Source organism: Nicotiana tabacum, chromosome 12 (genome assembly GCF_000715075.1).
Source record: "Nicotiana tabacum cultivar K326 chromosome 12, ASM71507v2, whole genome shotgun sequence".
NCBI classification, from domain to species: domain Eukaryota; kingdom Viridiplantae; phylum Streptophyta; class Magnoliopsida; order Solanales; family Solanaceae; genus Nicotiana; species Nicotiana tabacum.
In genome coordinates, this window is record NC_134091.1 from 8,139,861 (window position 1) to 8,163,566 (window position 23,706).

The 23,706-nt window shown below is 37.5% G+C and overlaps 1 protein-coding gene across 3 annotated transcripts; it reads right to left on the reverse strand.

The window, feature by feature from the left end:
- Nucleotides 1-108: 108 nt before the first annotated feature.
- On the reverse strand, nt 109-6,535 carry LOC107810672 (kinesin-like protein KIN-7E). Of its 3 annotated transcripts, none has more exons than XM_016635474.2 (14): nt 6,404-6,535; nt 5,649-6,041; nt 4,905-4,994; nt 4,722-4,822; nt 4,504-4,617; nt 4,333-4,414; nt 4,135-4,202; nt 3,978-4,043; nt 3,777-3,901; nt 3,359-3,695; nt 3,170-3,250; nt 2,272-3,078; nt 1,408-1,718; nt 109-822 (listed from the first exon to the last, which is right to left on the reverse strand). In XM_016635474.2, the coding sequence occupies exons 2-14, from the start codon at nt 5,866-5,868 to the stop codon at nt 507-509; spliced, it is 2,718 nt and encodes a 905-aa protein (XP_016490960.2). In that variant the 5' UTR covers nt 5,869-6,041; nt 6,404-6,535; the 3' UTR covers nt 109-506. The 3 variants fall into 3 exon arrangements, with proteins under 3 accessions (XP_016490960.2, XP_075082214.1, XP_075082215.1); XM_075226113.1 differs by having other exon boundaries at nt 1,408-1,724; nt 6,404-6,534; XM_075226114.1 differs by lacking the exon at nt 6,404-6,535 and adding an exon at nt 6,214-6,307 and having other exon boundaries at nt 1,408-1,724.
- Nucleotides 6,536-23,706: the final 17,171 nt, after the last annotated feature.

Sequence of the window (23,706 nt, forward strand, 5' to 3'; positions counted from 1 at the left end):
GAATCACATATAATATCATTTAGTAAATTTGAGTCAAATATTTAAAAGGTAACCTGATATACATATTGGCTCTAAGAGGCTCTCTTTACCAAAAAGAACAAATAAGGAGAAGAGAAAAGAAGGTTACGTGGGTTTATATTCCAACCAAAACAAAAAACTGCAGATAAGATGTCTTTTGAAGACAATTCTCCTATACTGTCCCAATGATTTTGAGTTCCTTATTTTACATATAAGCTGCAATATATATCTTCCACTTATATCTACATACAAGGATGACTGTCTGAACTTGAGATCTCGAGGTTGTGGATTGAATTTACATAATGTACATTAATAAAGCTCGATAACGAGTAGGGGGAGGGTTAATTAAGTATACAGATGGGACACCTTTTGTGTATATTTAGATACTATAGGGAGGTTAAACTTCTAAAATGTACATGAATTGAGGGGTCAATTCATCTTGAAGCTACTACAATGCTTCAAATAATCCTTAAAATCTTTGCTTTTGATCACATAGGCTTTCTTGGTTTCCAGCTGAAAGACCTGAGATTTTTTGGCCCTGGTGAGAAGTTAAGTTCAAACATCTCTTTTGGAACTTCGTTCTGTGCTTCGAATCCAACTAATTTTGAGATAAGTGCTGCACTCTCCTTAATGTGATCCATGTCTTTGGTATCTTTCCATAACTTATGGCACAGTTGGAGTCTTCTCTTTTTAGTTTTTAGATCAATGCCCCATTTCTGGTATAAGTTGTCTCTCTCCTTTGAGTGAAACTTCTTAAGAAGCAGCTTGCTCAACATCTCCCTCTCGCGATTCAGAGCATTTAAACTGTTCAAAGGATAAGAATACATTTGCATCAATTTTTATCTCTTTCAGATAGAAGAAGTTTACATGGTTGTTAAATTAAAGGGAAAACGTCCAAATTTATCCTTCTACTATACGAAATATTTGAATTTTACTCTCCGTTATACTTTAGGGTCATTCATATCCTTGTGGTTAGCAAATTGTCTCGTATTTGCCCTTGACTTTAATGGAGCTACAGCGTGGACTAAATGGACTCCACATATCAAATACTTCAGGAAAAAGGTCCACGTTTACCTCTGTATTTCTGACTGTGGTTTAAAATTATCCTCAGTTATACTTCAAGTTGTATCTCCGTTATCGTCAAGGGCAAATACGAGACGATTTGCTAATGGAAGGGTATGAATGACCCTAAAGTATAATGGAGAGTAAAATTAAGATATTTCGAATAGTAGAAGAGTATTTTTGACCGCTTTCCCTATATTAAATGAGTGATTATCCTACAGCTTGTCTTGTCTCCTTGCTTGTGAAATTGGAACAAGAACTCAAGACACAGCAGCCCATGCAAGAAATCTCCAAAAACTGCAGGAAATAAAAAGGTATAATGAGTACCTTGCTGCCTGTGAGAAAATTTGACCATCTTTCACAACTTTAGCTCCCAAAGAGAATGCATTCTTCAAATAGGTAAGTCTTCTTAGCTCCACCTCCATGTAAACTGAGTCAGTTGGATCTCCTTTGAATAGTAGGAAAAAGTATGTTCTGTGAACTAGGGGCACATTGCATGCATCCCATAGTTCTATTATCTCTTGCCTTTGTTTTTCAAATTCCGTCGATTGTCTGGAAGGAGATAGCTCCGATTCGTTTTCTGAATTCACGGAATCACCTATAAAGTTCCCCAATTCCTTGGAGATTGGCTCATTATCCTGGACCTAGCAAGAATTATAAATTCTATAGTAAGTGAAAATGCGAGATTTATGTTGAAAGAATTAAGCCAACCTGTTCGCAGACAGATCCTAAATTGTTCTTATGATTTCTAACAAATTTACTGAAGTATGTATTGATCAAGAAAACTCTGCCTGTGTGAGCTTGCTCACATTGCCGGTCCCAATCCCGAATAAAGGAGGGGGGTTGCGGTAGGCTGTCAGCCATGATACAACTTGCTAATTCATGATGAATCCTTATAATATTATTACTGTTATTTCTTATTATTATTACTATTATTTATATTTGTATATTTATCTTATTTTTCAGGTTCACTTTTATTACATTTTGGTAATGTTGATGATATGACATGAGCTTAATGAAAAAATTAAGATTCATATCACCGACCCAACTCGTTTGGGACTGAGGCGCTGTTGTTATTGTTGTATGTATGTATTGATCAAGAATTATATCAGGAGAAGTTTTAAGGCTCTTTGTTTCAAGGAGGATGTGCAATTCTAGATATTATGCTCAAGCAGCAAGTTAGATACTCACCAAATTATCACCTGATTGCTTTTCAGGCACAGATTTGGCAACCTCAGCCTCGGTACAAATTTTTTCAATATCTTCACCTGATTTTTTGAGTTCCTCAGCAGAAATCTTCTCACTATCATCACCTTTCATTTTGAGCTTTACTTCAATCGTAAAACAATGGTTTTGTTCTTTTGATAACACCTTAACACTATCAGCAGCAACCTCCGGCTGAGAAGGCTTCTCCTCAAGATCATTCTTTATTGTACATAACTCTTTCTCAGACTCGCTTAATATGCCCCCATTTTCTTTTGCTAGTTCAGACCCTTTTACTACTGGCACGTTAACGATTATTGCTTCACTGCTTCTGCTCCTAGGTAAGTTATTTGAGTCAGAAGAATCTGTGTCGGAAGAAGAAGATTGTTCGCCAGCCAGATTGTGGTCTATGTCAATGGAACCTGATTCCTGATCTCCCTTTCGAGGTGATGTATGTTTATCAGAGCTTGTATTGTTCGTGTTAGAATCCACTTCAACACATTGAACTTCCTTGCAGTTATCTTCCAAATTTGGAACAGTTCTTTGAGCAATGTTTTCCCATCCTTTACATGGATCTGGTCCAAAATACTTCTCAATAAACAGCCTCGGTGAGGTGTCATCGCAGAGAAACTGATCTTCTGGAGGGTCAGGAATCTGTTCGCTTAGCTTGTTAGAATTATTAAGGCCTTCGTATCCGTCAGGACGAAAAGGATATACACATTCTGATACTTCTGATGCTGCATAGTCATCCATCCATTGGACTTTATCAGGAGATGACACACTACTCAGTTCAGTCTACAGGAGAAAGAGAAACCGATTAAGTTCCTTTTGATGTAGTATTATGTATTGAATAGTTTATGACCTTATTTCAAGACGAACTACATACCCATGACCCTGAACTTGTCATATTAACACGAGATTGAGCAAGATCCCGCTGCTCGGTTAACTCCCTTATTTCTCTGCTCATCTGCATCATCATACAAATAGGACAAGGTTATAGATGTCTTGTCTTGAACTGAAGACGCTATATGTAGTTCGAAGTTCAACCAATTGAAGTTAGATAAATATATACTACCTTTTCTATCAGAGCTTCCTTTTCTTTCAATGCTTCTGCAGATCCACCTGAAGCAGCAAGCGCCGATAAATTCCTCAGCTCAGCCTCCAATCTAGCTAGTTCTTTTCGTAATTGTTTCACTAGTGCCTTCTCTGACATTACCACATTGACTTTAGCATTAGTAATGACGTTCTTGGCGCAGGTTGCAAACAATAAAGTGTTCCTCGATTGCTCAACGTGGCTATGTGCAGGACTCATGGTGCAAATGATGGCAGTTCTCGCATTGCCTCCCAAGGAATTCTGTAGTATACGTGTCAGCTTCGAGTCTCTGAAAGGTATGTGTCCATTTCCTTTTTTGCTGATCCACATATAAGACTTAAGTTAATGAACAGCAAATTTATCTGAAGCTTTAACTAGGAAACTGTAGTTACATGTCAACCTTAATTTGCGAATAACAGTTCCAAGAGTTAGCAAACTGCGATTGATGTGGCTGCCTTCTTTCAATCTGACATTTGCCGATAAGGTTTGAGAAGCACGCTCACTTCCAGCAAGATCAACAAAATTCTGCAGGAAAGGAAAAACAAAATATTGTCCGTCGCTCATTTTAATAGGAACTAATGTCAGAGGTAATTTTCCTTACCACAGCAGAAGTCAGAGTACTTGAATTTTGAAAGCCAACAAATTTCTTAGCGGTACTTTCAACTGTCTGCAATAAGATCATTTGTTGGCCAAGTCAAGAAAATAATATATCTCCTTGTGTTATGATACGTGACCAATCGTGTAACCATTAAACTTACCAAACGTAGAATCTGGTGAGATCTTGAGCTCATTTCATTTAGAGCAGTTTCTCCTATTTTCCTTTGAGCTACAAGAATGGTGAAAGCTTAAGTTATACAACAATAACAACGACGACTCAGTGAAATGAAATTTTAAGTTATATTATATGTAATCTTTTTTGCAGGAACACTACCAATATGCAGTCTCAGTCTTTTTACCTTCACATACCGACAACAGCTCCTTTAGATGGTTCCAGTCCTTCAATGTTACCTCTGTAAGTTTTTCAACTACAGTCCCTCTCTGCAAAACAAAGAGTACAATTTCTTGCATAATATCGTCTGTGAATAAGACAAAAGTTGATCATGCTTAAAACATATAGTAGTATTTACCTCTGGATCATCGAGGAGTCTAAGTGGAGTATCATCCGGGGTTAGAAGGTCTCTAACAACTTCATTGTATATCTCCATTGCGGAGAATTTAAGTGTAAATTCTCGGTCATCATTCTATAAATTTTTGAAAAGAAAAATGCACCTTAAGAATTAGACGCTGTGAATGACATACATAGTTTCTAAATGTATTACATAGGAGCATAGGAAAGTCTACACACCTTGCTTGTATGATCATATATATCAGCTAATGTATATTCAGTGATTCCAGACATGGTATATGTTTTTCCACTGCTCGTCTGTCCATACGCGAAAATACTTGCTGCAAAAACATTTCACCAATTATTGCTGCAACAACATTACTTAGGGCAGAAAATGGACAGTGAACAAGGATTAGTACTTACAATTAAAACCACTAAGAACTGATAGAGCAACTCCTTTGGCTGCCTCCTCATACACTTGCCTTGTGGAGCATTCTGAACTAAATACTCTGTCTGTTCCATTGCATATACCGATTTTAAGGAGGAAAACATATGAAGAAGAATAGCACTGGAAGAAACTATTGCGAAAAAACTCATGATAGATACAGGTTAAGATGCTTTGCTTAGTGTTAAAAACTTGAAAATTTTCAAGAAAGAGCTCAAAAAGACTATTTCTTAGAAAATCACCTAGCTAACTTCTTTTCCTGGTGCTAGAGGATTCAATAAAATTTAGAGAAATGTATATTTTTCGCCGCTTCTGAAAACAATAGCCGATAAAACGTACTATTTTTTTGTATATATGTCTATTATATACATATAATGTATATATTATATACATTTTTTGGCCAGCGAATGAAATTAGTTTTGGCCGATGAACCAATTTTGTATTTTGCCCTAATTTATTCATGCTATTGCTGCAATGAAATTGGGTAAAATCTTGATTACTTGACACCCTTTTTCATGCATAGAGGAAATAATCTTTTCGAATAAAAAACATAAAAAACGACAACAACAACAACAACAATAGACCCTCTGAAGTCTCACAAGTGAGGTCTATTAAGGGGTAGTGTGTATACAAACCTTGCCCCTACCCTGGTAGGGTAGAGAGACTGTTTCTGTTTCTGATAGACCCTCGGCTCAAGAAAGACGGAAAGAGAAAAAACTTACCATATGCACAAGCAGTTGGAAACAATGAACGTTCAGACAGAGCATTTTTATACAGAATTGTGGTGTTATTGATGCATTCCCAATCCGAGACATCGTTATTCGCAATTTCCCTTTCATTCAAAGGCCTTAATCTAACAGCAACAAAGATCTTCTCTTCATGTGCACCTGATCCTTGATCATCACCACATTGAGATGCCTCTTCCCCATATACCGAGCTCATTTTTCAGCACTCTTTTTTTCAATGCACTTGAAGAGGAACAGCAAACAGATTATACCAGTGAATTCATATGGTCCCTCTCTTTATGTTTAAAAGAGAGGAACTTAACTATCTTATAAACACCTCCTACCCTCTTTATATGCTTAATTTGATCGAAAACCTCGTTATCTTCTTATCTGTCAAAATTCAAGAAAACAAAACTTCAGCAAAAAAAGCATCTAAAAATGAGTACTTTAGCTCATAAATATCCAATTCTTGAGAGCAAAACGCAACCCGGTGCACTAAGCTCCGGCTATGCGCGGGTTCGAGGAAGGGCCGGACCACATGGTCTATTATACGCAGCCTTACCCATTTCTGCAGGAGGCTGTTTCCGCGGCTCAATTCCGTGACCTCCTGGTTAACAACTTTACCAGTTACGCCAAGGTTCCCCTTAATTCTTGAGAGCATTATGTCAAAAAATTTAACCCCACAAACTTATTATTATTAATTATTTTTAATTATTGCCTCTGTTCCCAAGAATTATTATCACCCTTCTCACCTTTGTGTATCAATGGTATTTGAAATTTGGTTGTAAAATTTGTATGGTAATACAAGAAAAGAAGAAAAATGAGATGCTAATGTGATGATATTTTGGGAAAGAGGAGATGATATTTGCGGTTGTAAAGAAAAATGGGGTGAGCTAAAAACACGGTAAAAACTCGAAATTTGAGAGATTTATGGTGGTGGAGAAATGCAAACAATTTTAAAAGAGAAATTTTCTGCAACGCTAACTGTTTTACTATCTCGAGAAGAAAGCGGTTTGTACGGAACTTTGAAATAAAACAGTTACCGCTAATTCCAACGACCAACAGTAATTTGTAAGGAATTAAATTTTCGCCGTTAGTAAGGAGAAACTTCCATTTTTACCCATTTGCCTTTTATGTTTTTTTTTTTCTTCAATTTTTACCCCACTCTTATTTATTCCTCAAATGAAGTGTTACACTAATGGTTCATATAAATTCAGTACTTTTTACGCATAACAAATATATATATAAATTATTTAAAATATAAGAAATAGTAAATATGAACCCTTAATTCTTTGTTTGGGTTATCAAAGGGAAAAGAAAATATACATAAAAAAGAATAGAGATATTGGGTTTGTCCTTTCCCCTTTCCCCTATTTTGTGCAAGTAGAGATGTTGTTTTTGATGGATCATCGACTTAAGAAAAATATAATTACAGTAGTATTGAAAACGAAATACAGTAGTATAGAAACCATTAAAAAAAAAATAGTAACAACAACAACAAGATAATAAGATAACTGAAACAAGATCAATAATAAGCTAAGTAGTAATAAAAATATAAGAATAAGAAAGTACAAGAATAATAATAATAATAATAATAGCGGTATGAAAAAGAAGTGTTGTTCATTATGTTAATAGAAGAAAATACAATATTAAAGGATTCTCTTAAAAGTCACACATTCTCATACAGCAGTAATCTCCCAAGGTGGAGTAATTTCATTAATTAATTGAGAATTTGGATAAGATGTCATCAGATATAAAAAAAATATTGTGGGCCAAGCAAAGCTTAGCTTTTGTGTTGGGCTGAAAGTTGGCCTGTTGCATTTTGGGCTAATGGCAAGCTACAGCCCAAAGTTGTATGTTCACGGGGATATTTACACAATTAGTCGGTCATATTTATAGTTTATCTTTTTTAGTCATATATATATACACAATGACGGAGCCAGGATTTTCATTAAGGGAAATCAAAATATAAAGAAATAAACTCACCAAGAAGTCAAGGGGTGTGTATATATACATATTTTAAAATGTAATTACCGAGCTAAACAATGTAATTTTCCGACGAATGGGGGTCAGTTGACACCCCTTGGGTGCATGTGGCCCCGCCACTGTATATACATAGATTATTGTTGATTATATATGATTATAGACAACATAAATTATACGTATATTATATATTTGCCAGCTATTTTTAATTTAAACGATTGAGTGGACGGCTAATTAGAGTAAGGTGGGGGAAGAAAAGAACTAAAAGCGTTTGCGTAAATGTTTTATTTCACCTTTGTTTCCACCAAACAAATCATTTTAGTGCATATTAAGCCTCTCTTTTTTTGTTGAAGATTTCATATAGTGCCTTTGGTTTTATGTGTATCCAATTTTGAAGTTTTATTTTCAGTTTACATGTCTAATTTTACATTATATAGGAGTTTTAAAATATAAAAATGTGCTTCATCAAATGTGATTAAAAGTTAGCAATAGGACAAGTTCTAGGGGTGAAATTCAAAAATAGCCAAATTTACAAGTGGTTATTAAAAAATAGTCATAGTTTCAAAAGTAATTAAAATTTAGCCACTTTTCATGTAAAGATAAATCTAAACGAAAATACTCTTCAAAATCCGGAAAATATTCCAGTATATGATACTGGAGTTTAGTATATTATATTAGAACTCCAGTATATTATACTGGAGTACTAGTATAATTTACTGGACTTCCAGCATAATATATTGGAGTGTAGTATAAAATACCGGTCTGGAAGTTCATACACAAGTACTCCAATCTCCAGTATATTATGCTGGAACTTCCCGCGTGTTGGAGTTCCAGCATAATAAGTTGAAAGATCATACATAGGTGCACCAATCTCCAGTATATTATACTGTAACTTTTTGTGTTGCAGCAAATATTGACTATTTTTTAACGACTTTATAAATACTGATCATTTTTCAATTATTAGTCCGAAAACTGGCTAGTTCGTGCTATTCCACCAAGTGCTAGCCATGAAGTTAGGATAAGTAAACGAGAAGGATGTTGAATTAAAAAAACAAGAAGGATAAGATTACGAGTTATGCATTCAATGTAAAATTCAAGGGAAAGGTACATATTTTATCTTTATATGTCACTCTTAACTTTGACTTTCATTTCTTTTTTTCTTTCTAAACAATAAAACCAATTCGAAACCAGGGTTGGAAATGTTATTTTCTTTTGTTTATCAGATTCAAATCTTTCTTGTCATTTTCAAATAAGTGCAAAGGGCAAAACTTATGAAAAGAAAGAAACTGAAGATCCAACTTTCCAAGCAAAGGGTGGCATAGTTTCATAGACATCTTTCTATTGTGAAAATGCAGAGTCCTTTCCCCTATTTTGTGCAAGATGATGTTTTTGATGGATCCTCAACTTAAGAAAAATATAATTACAGTAATATTAAAAAGGAAATACAATAGTATAGAAACCATGAAAAAGAAAGTAGTAACTGTTGGGAATAAACCCCCACAGAAATAATATTCACAATAATAAAAACGGAATAATAATGTAGCATCGAGATACGGTAATTAACAAGAATAAAAGAGTAACAACGACACCAAGATTTTTACGTGGAAAACCCTTTTAATAAGGGAAAAAACCACGGCCCCGAGAGGAGCAACTGATATCACTATAGTAAGGAATTTTATACTTTGTAGGTCCGAGTAAAATACTCCAAAGACCACTACAACACTCAAAAGAAATAACCCTCTTTTGATATTCCCACCTCACTACAATATCGCTCACTCTCTATTTTCCTCACAAACTATTTTCTTATACCCTGTCTGTGAAACCTCACTCTTTCTTTCTCTCTTTGTTGGTGTGTGGAAATGAGAGTTGAAGCTCTCCTTTTATAGCCAAAGTTTCACTCTCTAAAGCCTACCATATTTGACAATTTACACACACTTTTCACAATTCAACAAAGTTGGCTATCAAACCAAACCAAGTCAACAAGATTGGCTACCCAACCAAACTAATTCAACAAGGTTGACTACCAAACCAAACCAAGTCAACAAGGTTGGCTACCAAACCAAAGAAACTTTTATTAGGCACATGCCTAATACTTCTTCAATGAGATGGACATCATCAATCTTCCCTTCCAGTCTCATTCATCTAGAGGAGGTAGCATTGTCTTCTAGTTTGAGTGCATGCCGACAAGTTCTTTGCATAGCTTGAACTTGTTCCTTGGTACCACCTTGGTCAGCATATCTGCGAGATTCTCACTTGTAGGAATATTCAAGACTTTTAGAGATTCATCATCTACCATTTCTCGAATCCTATGATATCTCACATCAATGTGTTTGGTCCTTGCATGCTACATAGAGTTCTTGCTAAGGTCTATTGCACTTTGACTGTCACAATAGACGACATACTCCTTCTGATGCAATCCAAGCTCTTGAAGGAACCGTTTGAGCCATATCATCTCCTTGCCAGTTTCTGTAGCGACAATGTACTCTGCTTCAGTTGTTGAAAGTGCAACACACTTCTGCAACTTAGACTGCCATGATATAGCCCCCCTGAAAATGTAAACAAATATCCAGTAGTGGATTTTCTGTTGTCAATGTCACCTGCCATATCAGCATCTGTATAGCCCTTCAAGATTGGATCAGATCCTCCAAAGCACAAACAATCTCCCGTGGTACCTCTCAGGTACCTGAGTATCCACTTGACTGCTTCCCAATGTTCCTTTCCAGGATTTTCAAGAAACCTGCTGACAACACCAACTACGTGAGCAATATCAGGTCTAGTGCATACCATTGCATACATTAAGCTTCCGACTGATGAAGAATAAGGAACTTTAGCCATGTACCCTTTCTCCTCCACTGTTGTAGGACACATCTTCTTGCTCAACTTTAGATGACCAGCAAGAGGTGTGTTGACTGGCTTAGCACTTTTCATGTTGAAGCGTTCTAGTATACGTTCAATGTACTTCTCCTGAGATAGCCACAACTTTATGCTTGTTCGCTCTCGAACTATCTTCATCCCTAGAATTTGTTGTGCAGGGCCCAAGTCCTTCATATCAAATGACTTGGATAGATCTCCCTTCAACTTTACTATCAACCGCTTGTCTTTTCCTACAATTAACATGTCATCCACATACAACAACAATATAATAAAGTTATTCTTAGAAAATCTTTTGAAGTATACACATGGATCAGAATAGGTCTTTAGGTATGTTTGACTTTTCATGAATGAGTCAAACTTCATGTACCACTTGCCTTGGTGCTTGTTTCAATCCATAAAGACTCTTGTTCAATTTGCACACCATGTGTTTCTTTCCAGCTACTTCAAATCCTTCTGGCTGCTCCATATAAATCTCCTCTTCTAAATCTCCATGAAGAAATGCAGTTTTCACATCCAACTGCTCCACTTCAAGATCTAGGCTAGCTGCTAAGCTCAAAATTGTTCGAATAGAAGTTGTCACACCTCCTTTTTCGCCCGTGCCACCCACAACAGAGACGCGGAAGGGAGTTTATTCCAATTAAAGGACAATCGAAACGGGATTTATTTCTTTATTTCAGAGTCGCCACTTGGGAGATTTATGGTGTCCCAAGTCACCGGTTGAATCCCTAATCGAGGAAAAGAATGACTCTGTTTAACAGTCTGCGTACCAGAAATCCGGATAAGGAATTCTATTAACTCGGGAGAAGGTGTTAGACATTCCCGAGTTCCGTGGTTCTAGCACGGTCGCTCAACTGTCATATTCGGTTTGACTATCTGACATAATACATGTTGAATATATGTGCGAATTTTAACTTTTAACCGCTTTTTTTTTTATTATTATTATTATTATTTTTTTTATCGAGAATTGCAACTTTGTGAAAATATATCTTGAACCACGTCACCATCAATGTACCCGTGGTCGTCGACACACTTCGACTCCGTTGAGATTTGGATTTGGGTCACATAAATGTGCACCCGAGTATAGGAAAATAACATTATTAAATACGCGCCTAAAGACTAACGTGTTGTTATTATTTTTTGGTAGGGCCGTGAAATTTGCTAAACGGCCCGTCCCGGAATCTAAGTACTTTTAAATAAATAATTATTGAGGGCCCCACAATTTTTGTATTTTATTTTTGACGAAGCACGCCTCCTTTATTTTATGGATATCTTAAAATGACTACATTTCTATTAAATTCGTCTCTAAAATAAAAGAGAAAAAATCCTAATTAATTACATGCTTAAAAAAAACGTAACATATTAAATGCTAGGTTAAGACAAATGTTAACGGAAAGGAATATTACTAAAAATTGAAATTATAAATACAATACGGAATCGTTAAATAATATATTTAAAAGAAACTAATTATCCCATAACCAGATTAAACTCACATTGTTAGATGCCTTGAACTGTTGAAATTAATTATTTACAACTACTGAAAATTAGAATCAATCTTAATTACTAATGCATATTTCTAAATTTATTAAATTTAACATTAACTCGCCTTGTTTGAACTCAAATCATGCCATAATGCCTAATTCGCGAAATTAATTTAAATTCATGCTTTAACTAAATTTAGCTACATGTTTTCAATTAACTTAATGTTGACAATATTAAAACCTTCATAACTAGTGAACTTAATTAGTTTTGCCAAGCCGATTTAGTAAAGACCGACTTATGTTATTTTCCTCTTATTCCAATTATTAAACAGTTTGACAGTAATGAGCATGCTTAAATATATACTACCTAATAATCAAGTTAAAGCAAAGTATTATTTAATACATCACTACAAGATGCCTAGTTATGCAAAGCGACATAAATTAACAGAATAATAATACATGAAATAGCCTAAATACAATTAGTAAAAGAAACAAAGAAAAAGCTAAATTAAAATTTTAAAGCTCCATTCTTCATATGTATTCATACTTTCACATTTCAGCTTACAAAATGCCAAAATTACAGTTGTGTACCTCGTATTGCCAATACAAGAAGAAGAAAGTCATCAAAGTAGTATGTAACACAGCAACAACAACAATAACCAGCGATAACCAACATACGGAACACCCAGTGACAGATTTGAAAACCAAATAAAATCGAGCAATAACCAGTGAAGTAGTAGCAAATAACCAATCAAACTCAAGGAACAAACCACATGAAAATCCAGAAATACCAACAATAATCAACGGGCAAAAACAAAGTGACCTTTTTTTTTTAAATTGAAAGACCAGTTAATGTTTAACCCTTAATTCTCTTTAATGTTCAGAAAATTCTTTCTTTTAAACTCTCTTCAAGTTCGAATCCCCAAAAATCTTTTAATATTTTCGAATTTTTTCTCTCTCTATTTTCAGCTAATTCCCCCTCCTTTCATTTTGTCCAAGTATGCTCTATTTATGTCTCATAACAGACCCCTTAATCAATTAATCAAATAATAAAACCATCCACTTTCTCTTACCAAACCCACTACTACATAAAAAATGCAATTATTATTTATTTAATCAACTTTTCTTGATCCCCATAATCCTACTATGTCTTGTTCCCCATGATTGATTAAACAAATGCATTATTCCCCATCATTATGTCTTGTCCCCCATTATTGATTAAACAAATGCATTATTCCCCACCATTATGTCTTGTCCCCCACTACGTATTAAAAAAAGTATTAATTTTTTATTATTAGTACCTAGTGGACGGAACACTCAGATTAAATAATTGTTCAAATTTTTAATTCCAAAAATACCCCTCTGAAATTACTAAAATTACCATTCTACCCCTGAAAATACTGCGATTTACCATTCTACCCCCATCAGCTATAACCAATTCACCTAATCAATTCTAACCAAAATACAACAGCTATAACCAATTCCTAATCAAATTCAATCAACAAATTCAAACTAAATGATGAACAACAAAGAAACAACTGGAATTATTTTGACTGAACAATATTTTTTAACAACAAACCTACTTTCAGATTCAACAAAAATAACAAACAAGTATATTCAAATCATTGAGCTCAAATTCAAATTAAACTTAAACAGAACAAATAAACGGATTCAAATTACCAAACTCAATAATCAATTGATCTTCAAATTAAATCCAACAATGTTACAACAAAGATGGATGATTCAAACTACCTCAAAAAAATAAAAAAAAAACAAAACATAAGCTCGCATTAAATCACTGGATTAAAAACGAACTTCAAACAAAAATGAACACGAATTAAATCTAAATTAAACAACAAAGATGAATGACTCAAGTGTTTAAACTAGCACCCTTCTATATTAAAACTAAACAAGAACAAATGAATGAAAACAAACTGAACTAAAAACAACAAAAAAAAATCGTCAAAACGTACACACATATAATTTCTACGAATATGCAGTAGGATACTTCATGCGAAGATTTTATCAAAAAATAAACCCATATATTCCATGATAAAATGAAAGAACGATGGGATAGAAATGAACCTTAAAGCCAAGTAAATTTGTTTTTGAATCTGAAGATGTCTAACTCCGAAAATTTGGACAGTGACGAACTTGACAGAAACCAAATCTGCCCGGAAACTTTGCCGGACACTCGAATCTGCCCGGAAATGAAAAAGGCCGATGGAAACAAAGAAATGGGAGACGAAGAAGAATGACGGACTGTTGGTCGTTTGGTGGTGACGAACGACGTGAAGACGTCGAAGAAGAAGACGACACAACAGTAAGGGGGTTCGTTTTTATGGCTGGACGTAGAGGGGTCATTTGGCAGAGTGGTCGAGGGCAGTGGGGGGTGGTTGTTAGGAGCTGGACGCCGACGATGGAGGGAGACGGGGACGAGCTGGTTGCTCGACGTGGTTGCATGGAAGATGGACGACGAGGCAGCTGCTGGACGTGACGAAGAAGATGCAGAAGAGGACGAAGTAGCAAAAGCAGCAGCCATGGCGACTGTGTGTGTGTGTGTTCGTCGCTGCTGTTATAGCAGCTGGTGGAGACGGGTAGCAATGGTGTTTTACGGTGGTTTATTGGTTCTGTGAATATGGCTGGAGATGGAGTTCGGCGTGAGGAAGGAGGTGACGCAGCGGGGGGGGGGAAGGGGCAGCCATGAGAGGGTCGTTGTTTGGAGCAGAAGTGAAGAAGAAGAAGATGAGGACGGGGCACCCATGGTTGGGGGCTTGGGGTTGCTTGGAGAAGAAAAAGATGGGGGGGGGGGGGGCGGATGATTTTTTAGCGTTTTTTAGGGTAATCCAAAAATGAAAAATGGGGGTTGGGATTAGTTTGGGTTATGGGGCGGACTGAGTCGGGTCGACCCGATGGGGTTTTGGGTTGGGTGGAGGTGTTTTGGGCCTATATTTAGAATTGAAGAGGAGGCCCAATTCCGATTTTCTTCTATTTTTTGTTCTCTTTTCTTTTACTTATTAATAAAACTAAAATGCTAAAATTAAATTATAAAAACCAAAATTATCTTAAAATACTAATTAACTCCTAATAATAATTATCACCCAAAATTAAACATCAAATAGAAATAAAATCAGACATTAAATGCTAAAAATGCAAAAGATGCTTAATTTTTGTAATTTTCATTCTTGTAAAACAAACTTAATTACTCATAATTGCACACCTAAATCCTAAATGCAAATGCAACATATTTTTGTATTTTTTATTAATTTAACAAATAAACATGCATGGCCAAATACAAATAATTATTGAAAAATGCCACGAAAATTCTCAAAATTGTACACAAAGGAAAATTGTTTTATTTTGAATTTTTTTGGGAGTAATTCTCTCATAGGGCAAAAATCACGTGCTTACAACTGCCCCTCTTTGTCCGAAAACACGAAGAGTTTTTCGTGCAAAGATAAAGTGAGCGCTTTTTTCCCATCCGAGTACTCCGTGTGAAGTATTTTTTTGAAAAAGATTTAACCGAACCTTTGCTTCAAAGGTTTCCTACATATCCCTGGCTAAAAGGGAATCAGGTTAATGTAGTTCGTGATGTTTTGGTAGCTGGGACTACCATGAGACTGCAATGTTACTGCTGTTGCATGCTGTTATTACTGCTTGCCGACCTCCTTATTACACCATGCTGAAAGAAAACAAGAAGCTAGACTAAACTATAGTCTATGAATTACAAAATCTTATCTAGATCTTCAGCCATGCTCTTGTGTCTCTTGTCGGCTTGTGTTTCCTCTGGTGCTTTTCTTTCGAAAACTGCTGGGGATGACACTGGCCTTTTGCCTTTCTGAACACAAGTTTTATTATTCCGCTCTGTCTGCTGGGGACACTGCTTCCTACATTAAAGCTTGTTATGCTGGGTATTTTCGTTGTAATCCTCCTTATTACTGACTTCTGATTTGATCTTGAAATGTATTCCTCTATTCTGCAGGCGGGTTCCTGACTCTTGACTTTTGAAAGATGACCCAACCTCCATTCTACCGGCGGGGTCCTGACCTCTTCAACTTAAAAATATAACAACCTTCATTCTACAGGCGGGCTCCTGACTTCTCCATCTTAAAATAAACAACCTCCGTTCTACAGGCGGGCTCCTGACTTCTCCAACTTAACATTTAACAACCTCCATTCTACGGGCGGGCTCCTGACTTCTTCAACCTTTTAAATGTAACACCTTCATTCTCCAGGCGGGCTCCTGACTTTTCCAACCTTTTAAATGTAACACCTCCATTCTCCAGGTGGGCTCCTGACTTCAACAACTTTGAAAATAGTTCATCCTCCATTCTCCAGGCGGGCTCCTGACTTCAATAACAACTTAAAAATAACACCTCCATTCTCCAGGCGGGCTCCTGACTCCTTCAATTCCTTAAAAAATAACACCTCCATTCTCCAGGAGGGCTCCTGACTTCTTCAATTCCTTAAAAATAACACCTCCATTCTCCAGGCGGGCTCCTGACTTCAACAACTTCCTCAAAATAATTCAGCCTCCATTCTCCAAGCGGGCTCCTGACTTCTTCAATTCCTTAAAAATAACACCTCCATTCTCCAGGCGGGCTCCTGACTTCTTCAATTGCTTCTTTCCAAACTGGTGTTTTGTTCCTCTGAAAACTGCTGGGAATAACACCGATATTTTATTTCACCAATGCGTCATTTTCCTTCTTCAAAGACTATTTCCTTTAAAGTTGGTGCTTTCACTTCCCTGAAACTTGCCGGGAGTAACATTGCTGTGGAATCATCTTCCTCCGTTTAACAATGGTGGGGATGATATTGATCCAAAGGTCATAACTTCGGGTTATCTTGCTTCTTCCAAGATTGCTTTTCTTTTAAAACTTGTATCTCCCTTCTTGTATACTTCTTGGGATTTTATTTCCTTTAAAACTGGTGTTATCTTCTCTCTTTCCCAAATGACTATCTGCTTTCAAAAAAAAAAAATTCGTAATGAGAGAAAATTTTCTGCCCCAGTTTAATAATCTTCTTTGTGACCCTGTCTTCCTGCTATCAATAATATTTCCTTTCCCTGCTTAAAATCAAAGAGAAATTTGTTAGTTTAAAACATGGTGAGTGGCCGTGCCACTTCTGCTGGGGATGGTTTTCCCTTTTCCTTTCTCTGCTTTGCTACAAAACTTGCTGGTGATGATATTATTTGCTGAGGATGATATTCCTTTTGGGGGATGGTTTTTCTTTATCTTCCTTCCCCGCTCTGTGTTGTCCAACCATTGCGGAACTTGGTCGAGAATCTGTCAGAGTTATTCCTGTATCTCGCAAATCTGCCGGGGATCCTCATAACCTTTTAACTGTTGCTTTTCTGTTTTTCTCCAACTCCCCCTGGAAATTTGGTCCCTTTGGGATCTAGAACCATTCATCATTTGGTCTTGCGACCAACATTCTCTTTACTTTGTCACCTTATCTTTGGCCTGTCCTATTCGTATTTTTGCTTTGCACCATTTTGGCAACTGGTAGTAAGCTCAGAAAATCCTTTTCAAAAACAAATTGTTGGGGAGGTAAAGTCTTTAAACCAAGAAATGAAAAAAATGATGATTTCAAAAAAAGAATAGAAAAAGAAAAAGTCTTTCTAAACAAATGCTGGGGAAAAAGAAAGAAAAGAACTTATCTGAAATACAACCAATCCCTGCGATCATGTCGTGCATTCCGGATTAATCAACCCAGTCTATTCGTATGAATCAATCTTTCGGACGGCCTCATCTTGCTGGGGATAATCAAACACTCAACTCTTTGCCAAATGCGGACCCTTTCCGTCAATCTTGCCTTGTCGCCTCATAGTGCCCTTCGAGGGATTTTCACTAATAAGACTCTCTCGTTTCTCTCAACTCCTGTCGCCTTATGGTGCATGTGAAGGTTTTCACCGATAAGACTCTCTCATTTTATTTCATTTTTCAGCTGGGGATTGGAGTGTTGCCGATATAACTCTCTCTGCTGGGGATTCTTTCGGCCATCAATTCATTTCCAGTTTATGATCCTCTTCTTTGCTGGGGATCAGAGTGTTGTTCCCGATTTCCGTTTGCATGATTTGGCACTTCTCGGATACTGATTGGGAGGTCTTTTTTGGACATCAATATGGGTTTTTATGTGGGGTTAAAAGAAAAGGCTATCAAAAATTCAAAAATAACTTTGATGGGTGAAACATTACAACTCTTGGAATCAAACCTCTTTTGAAACTTTAAAACATAACTTCTGCCCCAGTTTTCTTGCTTGGGGGATTTTTATTTTTTGTTACACTATGACCGAGCCGTGAGGCGCCTACGTATCCTTCTTTGAGGAATCAGGTCAAACGTAGTTCCCAATTCCTTTGTTTTCCTTGTGACTTTTCTTTTGTCTTTATTATCATTATTTTTCTCCTTTTTTTTTCATTTTAATTACTGATTCCAAAAGAGGGGTATGAAAGAATAAATAAGGCTCAAAAAGGGGAAGCAAAGGTTAAAGTGTTTGGATAGAAGAAAGAATTGCCTCCGTCATTTCATTCTCCGATAAATACCAACCACAAACAAATAACAATTACAATAAAAAGAAATCATACATAATATCTCTTAACTGCGTCAAAATTGATAGCCATGTCGACGCATTTCCCTTCGGTATCTGTTAAACATAAAGCGCCATTGGACAATACTCTGGTTATAATGAATGGTCCTTGCCAATTCGGGGCGAACTTGCCCTTTGCTTCGGCCTGATGTGGCAGGATTCGTTTTAACACCTGCTACCCCACCTCAAATTTTCTGGGGCGCACCTTCTTGTTGTAGGCTCTTGCCATTCTCTTTTGATATAACTGGCCATGACACACAACTGCCAATCTTTTTTCATCAATCAGGTTCAACTGCTCCAATCGGGTTTTGATCCATTCATCATCATCAATCTCAGCCTCAGCGACAATCCGAAGGGATGGAATTTCAACTTCCGCAGGTATTACTGCTTCGGTTCCATATACCAACAAATAAGGGGTTGCACCTACTGAAGTCCGGACGGTAGTGCGATAACCCAACAATGAAAATGGTAATTTTTCATGCCATTGTCTGGATCCTTCTACCATCTTACTCAGTATCTTCTTGATGTTCTTGTTGGCTGCTTCAACTGCTCCATTCGCCTTGGGACGATATGGTGTGGAATTACGGTGGGTAATCTTAAACTGTTGACATACTTCTTTCATCAAATTGCTGTTAAGATTAGCACCATTATCCGTGATGATCACTTTTGGGACCCCAAATCTACAGATGATATGGGAGTGAACAAAATCCACCACTGCCTTCTTGGTTACTGATTTGAAAGTTTTAGCTTCAACCCACTAAGTAAAATAGTCGATGGCCACCAGAATGAACCTATGACCGTTGGTAGCTGCCGGCTCAATAGGTCTAATGACATCCATGCCCCATGCAACAAATGGCCATGGCGCTGACATTGTATGCAATTCTGTCGGCGGAGAATGAATCAAATCTCCGTGTATCTGACATTGATGGCATTTCCGCACGAAACTGATACAATCACACTCCATAGTGAGCCAATAATACCCTACTCGAAGAATCTTCTTTACCAATACATATCCGCTCATATGTGGCCCACAAACTCCAGCATGTACCTCAATCATAACTGTCGTGGTTTGACTGGCGTCTATACATCTCAGTAATCCCAAATCTGGGGTTCTTTTGTACAACACTCCTCCACTGAGGAAGAATCCACTTGACAATCGCCAAATGGCTCTTTTTTGATCTCTGGTGGCCTGCTCCGTGTATATCCCCATCCTGAGGTACTCCTTTACATCATAAAACCACGGCTCGCCATCCACTTCTTCCTCTACCATGTTGCAATAAGCATGCTGATCACGAACCTGGATGTGCAACGGATCAACATGAATTTTGTCTGGGTGGTGCAACATCGATGCTAAAGTGGCCAATGCATCAGCAACCTCATTGTGAACTCTTGGGATGTGTCTGAACTCCACTGATCGAAATCGCTTGCTTAGATCGTGCAAACATTGTTGATAAGGTATGAGCTTCAAATCTCATGTTTTCCATTCACCCTGAATTTGATGTACCAGGAGGTCCGAGTCTCCCAAGACCAAAACGTCCTGGACATCCATGTCTGCAGCTAGTCGCAGACCCAAAATGCATGCGTCATACTCAGCCATGTTATTGGTACAATAGAAACGCAGCTGAGCTGTAATAGGATAATGACGTCCTGTTTCAGAAATAAGTACCGCTCCTATTCCAACACCCTTCGCATTTGCGGCTCCATCAAAAAAAAGCTTCCAACCTGGTTCCTCAGGTAATTCCAACTCATCTATATGCATTACTTCCTCGTCAGGAAAATACGTCCTCAACGGCTCGTATTCTTCATCAACAGGATTCTCAGCCAAGTGATCTGCCAACGCTTGGGCCTTCATGGCTGTCCTCGTCACATAGACGATGTCAAACTCCGTGAGTAATATTTGCCATTTCTCTAACCTTCCTATGGGCATAGGCTTCTGAAAAATATACTTTAGCGGATCCAAGCGGGAAATGAGATAAGTAGTATACGAGGACAAATAATGCTTCAATTTCTGGGCTACCCAAGTTAGGGCGCAACATGTCTTCTCGAGTTGAGTGTACTTAACCTCATATACTGTAAACTTCTTGCTAAGATAATAGATGGCTTGCTCCTTTCTTCCTGTAATGTCGTGTTGCCCCAACACGCAGCCAAATGAATTCTCCAAGACTGTTAGATAAAGAATTAACGGTCTCCCTGGCTCAGGTGGAACCAATACAGGTGGATTTGACAAATATCCTTTGATCTGGTCAAATGCCTCCTGGCATTCCGCCGTCCATTCTACCGCGGCATCCTTCTTCAATAGCCGAAAGATGGGTTCACAGGTTGCTGTGAGTTGTGCAATAAATCTGCTGATGTAATTCAACCTTCCCAACAGACTCATTACTTCTGTCTTGTTCTTCGACGGTGGCAAATCTTGGATAGATTTGATCTTTGACGGGTCCAGTTCAATACCTCGCCGACTGACGATGAATCCCAACAGCTTTCCAGATGGAACACCAAAGACACATTTGGCCGGGTTGAGCTTAATATCATACCTTCGAAGTCTTTGGAAAAACTTCCTTAAGTCTGCTACGTGGTCTTCCTGATGCTTGGACTTTATGATCACATCGTCCACATACACCTCAATCTCTTTGTGGATCATGTCATGAAACACAGTGGTCATTGTCACACCTCCTTTTTCCGCGCCCGCGGGGCGCAGGGGAGTTTTTTCCAATTAAAGGACAATCGAAAGGGGATTTATTTGTTTATTTCAGAGTCGCCACTTGGGAGGTTTAGGGTGTCCCAAGTCACCAATTTTAATCCCGAATTGAGGAAAATAATGACTCTATATTACAGTCTGCATACCAGAAATCCGGATAAGGAATTCTGTTAACCCGGGAGAAGGTGTTAGGCATTCCCGAGTTCCGTGGTTCTAGCACGGTCGCTCAACTGTTATATTCGACTTGATTATCTGATTTTATACAAGTGTGAACTTGCGTGCAAAATTTAACTTTTAACCGCTTTTATCATTTACTGTTTTTATCAAGAATTGCAACGTTGTGAAAACATATCTTGAATCACGTTGCATCAATGCACCCGTGATTGTTGACATATTTTGACTCGGTTGAGATTTGGATTTGGGTCACATAAATGTGCACCCGAATTAAGGAGAGTAAATTATTAAGACGTGCCTAAAGCAACTAGCGTATTTGTTGTTTTGGGTAAGGCCGAAAAATTCGCTAAACGACCTGTCCCGAATTCTAAGTGTTTTAGTATATATACAGTTGGAGGGCCCCGTAGCTGTGTACATTTTTTATTTGGCGAGGCTCATCTCAATTTTTTTTAAAAATGAAATTGCAACGTCATGGACACGCATCTCGAACCACGTCACAATCAATGTACCCGTGATTAGAAACACATTTCGACTCCGTTGAGAATTGGATTTGGGTCACATAAATGCGCACCCGAGTTTAAGAAGGTAAGATTTATTAAGGCGCGTCCTAAAGAGTCTAACGTATTGTTATTTTTAGGAGAGTTGTGAGATTTGCTAAACAACCCGTCCTGGAACCTAGATGCTTTGATAATACACATTTAAACAAGGGCCCCGCGTCTGTGCGTTTTGTTTATTTTCATCGAGGCTCATCTCGTTCTTTTTTTTTTATTATTTTTTTTAAAAAGGATATCCTATAACAACTACGTTTCTCGTCGTGTTTGTCTTTATCAATTGAAAACAGTAGATAGTCCTAATTAATTAAATGGTTGCAAGTTGTTTGTAATGACATTCAGAAAAGCTAAAAAAAATTTCAGAAATGAGGTTGTATGTACAGTCAGCCGAACAAACAATTATAGGCCCAAATCCAGCCCATGCGTGATAGGCCAGACCTGGGCCTCTGCCTGTTCTACGCGGGCCTACTTGGTTTGCTTCGATTTGGGCTCGACCTTCATGAGGTTGAGGCCCTGAACTGATTCTTTGTTTTGTGAAATGAGTTTATCAATTTATGTGACAATATGGCAAAAGGAGAAAGAACTTTAACTAAAACGGATAGCTTTCCTATTTGGCCTACATTAGAGAATATACTACCCCATCAGACTAAGTCTGAAATACAACTTATTACACTGGGCATATTTTCACCTAGCAGTATACATACAAGGCTAGCATTCGTTAACCTACATTGATATACTTAGTATGTAGGCTGCTTCTATTGTCCCAACAAAATGTAACTATTTCATGACATTTAGAGTAACAGTTCATGTACATACATAAAAAACAATCTGCAGGTCCTCTCTTTTGCATTCATGCTCAAACTTTCAGTTACATTTGTGGTATTAATTGTGTACCTGGTATGGAGGACAAAGAAGGAAGGAATGGTCAGCTAGGCAGCATGCAGTAAACACAGCAATAACAGATACACAGCAACAACATAGCAACAACCAACTGAACCAAGTGTTTTCCGCAGCCACAGACAACCAACAATATCTCCCAGAATACAAGGACTAGCAGATAGTCGAAACCAAGCCAGCAATCCCAGGAACAGAACTTGGCCAAAACAGCTTTGACCAATATGCACTCTTGTACAACTTTCAGGCAGTGTTTGGTTACAATGTCTATTGGAAACTACCTTGTGTCTACGCTATTGTGATTTGGGACTCACTAGACCTCTCTTCAGACTAAAGTTTTTTTTCTTTCTGAAGACTCAAAAGTCCAGCCTTTTCTCTCTTTTTCTGAAGACTAAAAGTCCAGCCTAAGACTCAAAACTCCAGCCCTCCTCTATTTTCTAAAACAACTTCTTTATAAGCTAATCGACCTAGTGCAGCTAAGTTGCCTGCCTCCTCAACTTTGCAGTCTGCCCCTCCCTATTAAGCCCATCCTAAGCATCTTTTGATGCCAGCCCTTTTTGTTCCCCACGCCTGGCTTTCTTTAATCAAGAGTTATGGGTTCATTTTAGTAGTCATTTTAAATTCCCATGCTCTTATGTCTTGTTCCCCATTGGCATTAATTTAATCCCAAATTAGTACCCTACTTGTCAGCTCATTTAAACTAATCATTTTTGTTCTTTTCAAACCCCAGACTACCCTTGCTAGCCCTTGATTATCACTGCCCTGCCCATTGCAGTATCAGGGCACTTTGGGCTTTAACCATTCGATTTCAGAATTGCCCC

Coding starts and splice junctions, on each gene's coding strand:
- LOC107810672 (XM_075226113.1), bottom strand. CDS start 5,868: ATGAGCTCGGTATATGGGGAAGAGGCATCTCAATGTGGTGATGATCAA. Junction 4,203..4,332: donor GCTGTTGTCGGTATGTGAAG/GTAAAAAGACTG, acceptor CCATTCTTGTAG/CTCAAAGGAAAATAGGAGAA. Junction 4,044..4,134: donor CTCACCAGATTCTACGTTTG/GTAAGTTTAATG, acceptor ATCTTATTGCAG/ACAGTTGAAAGTACCGCTAA.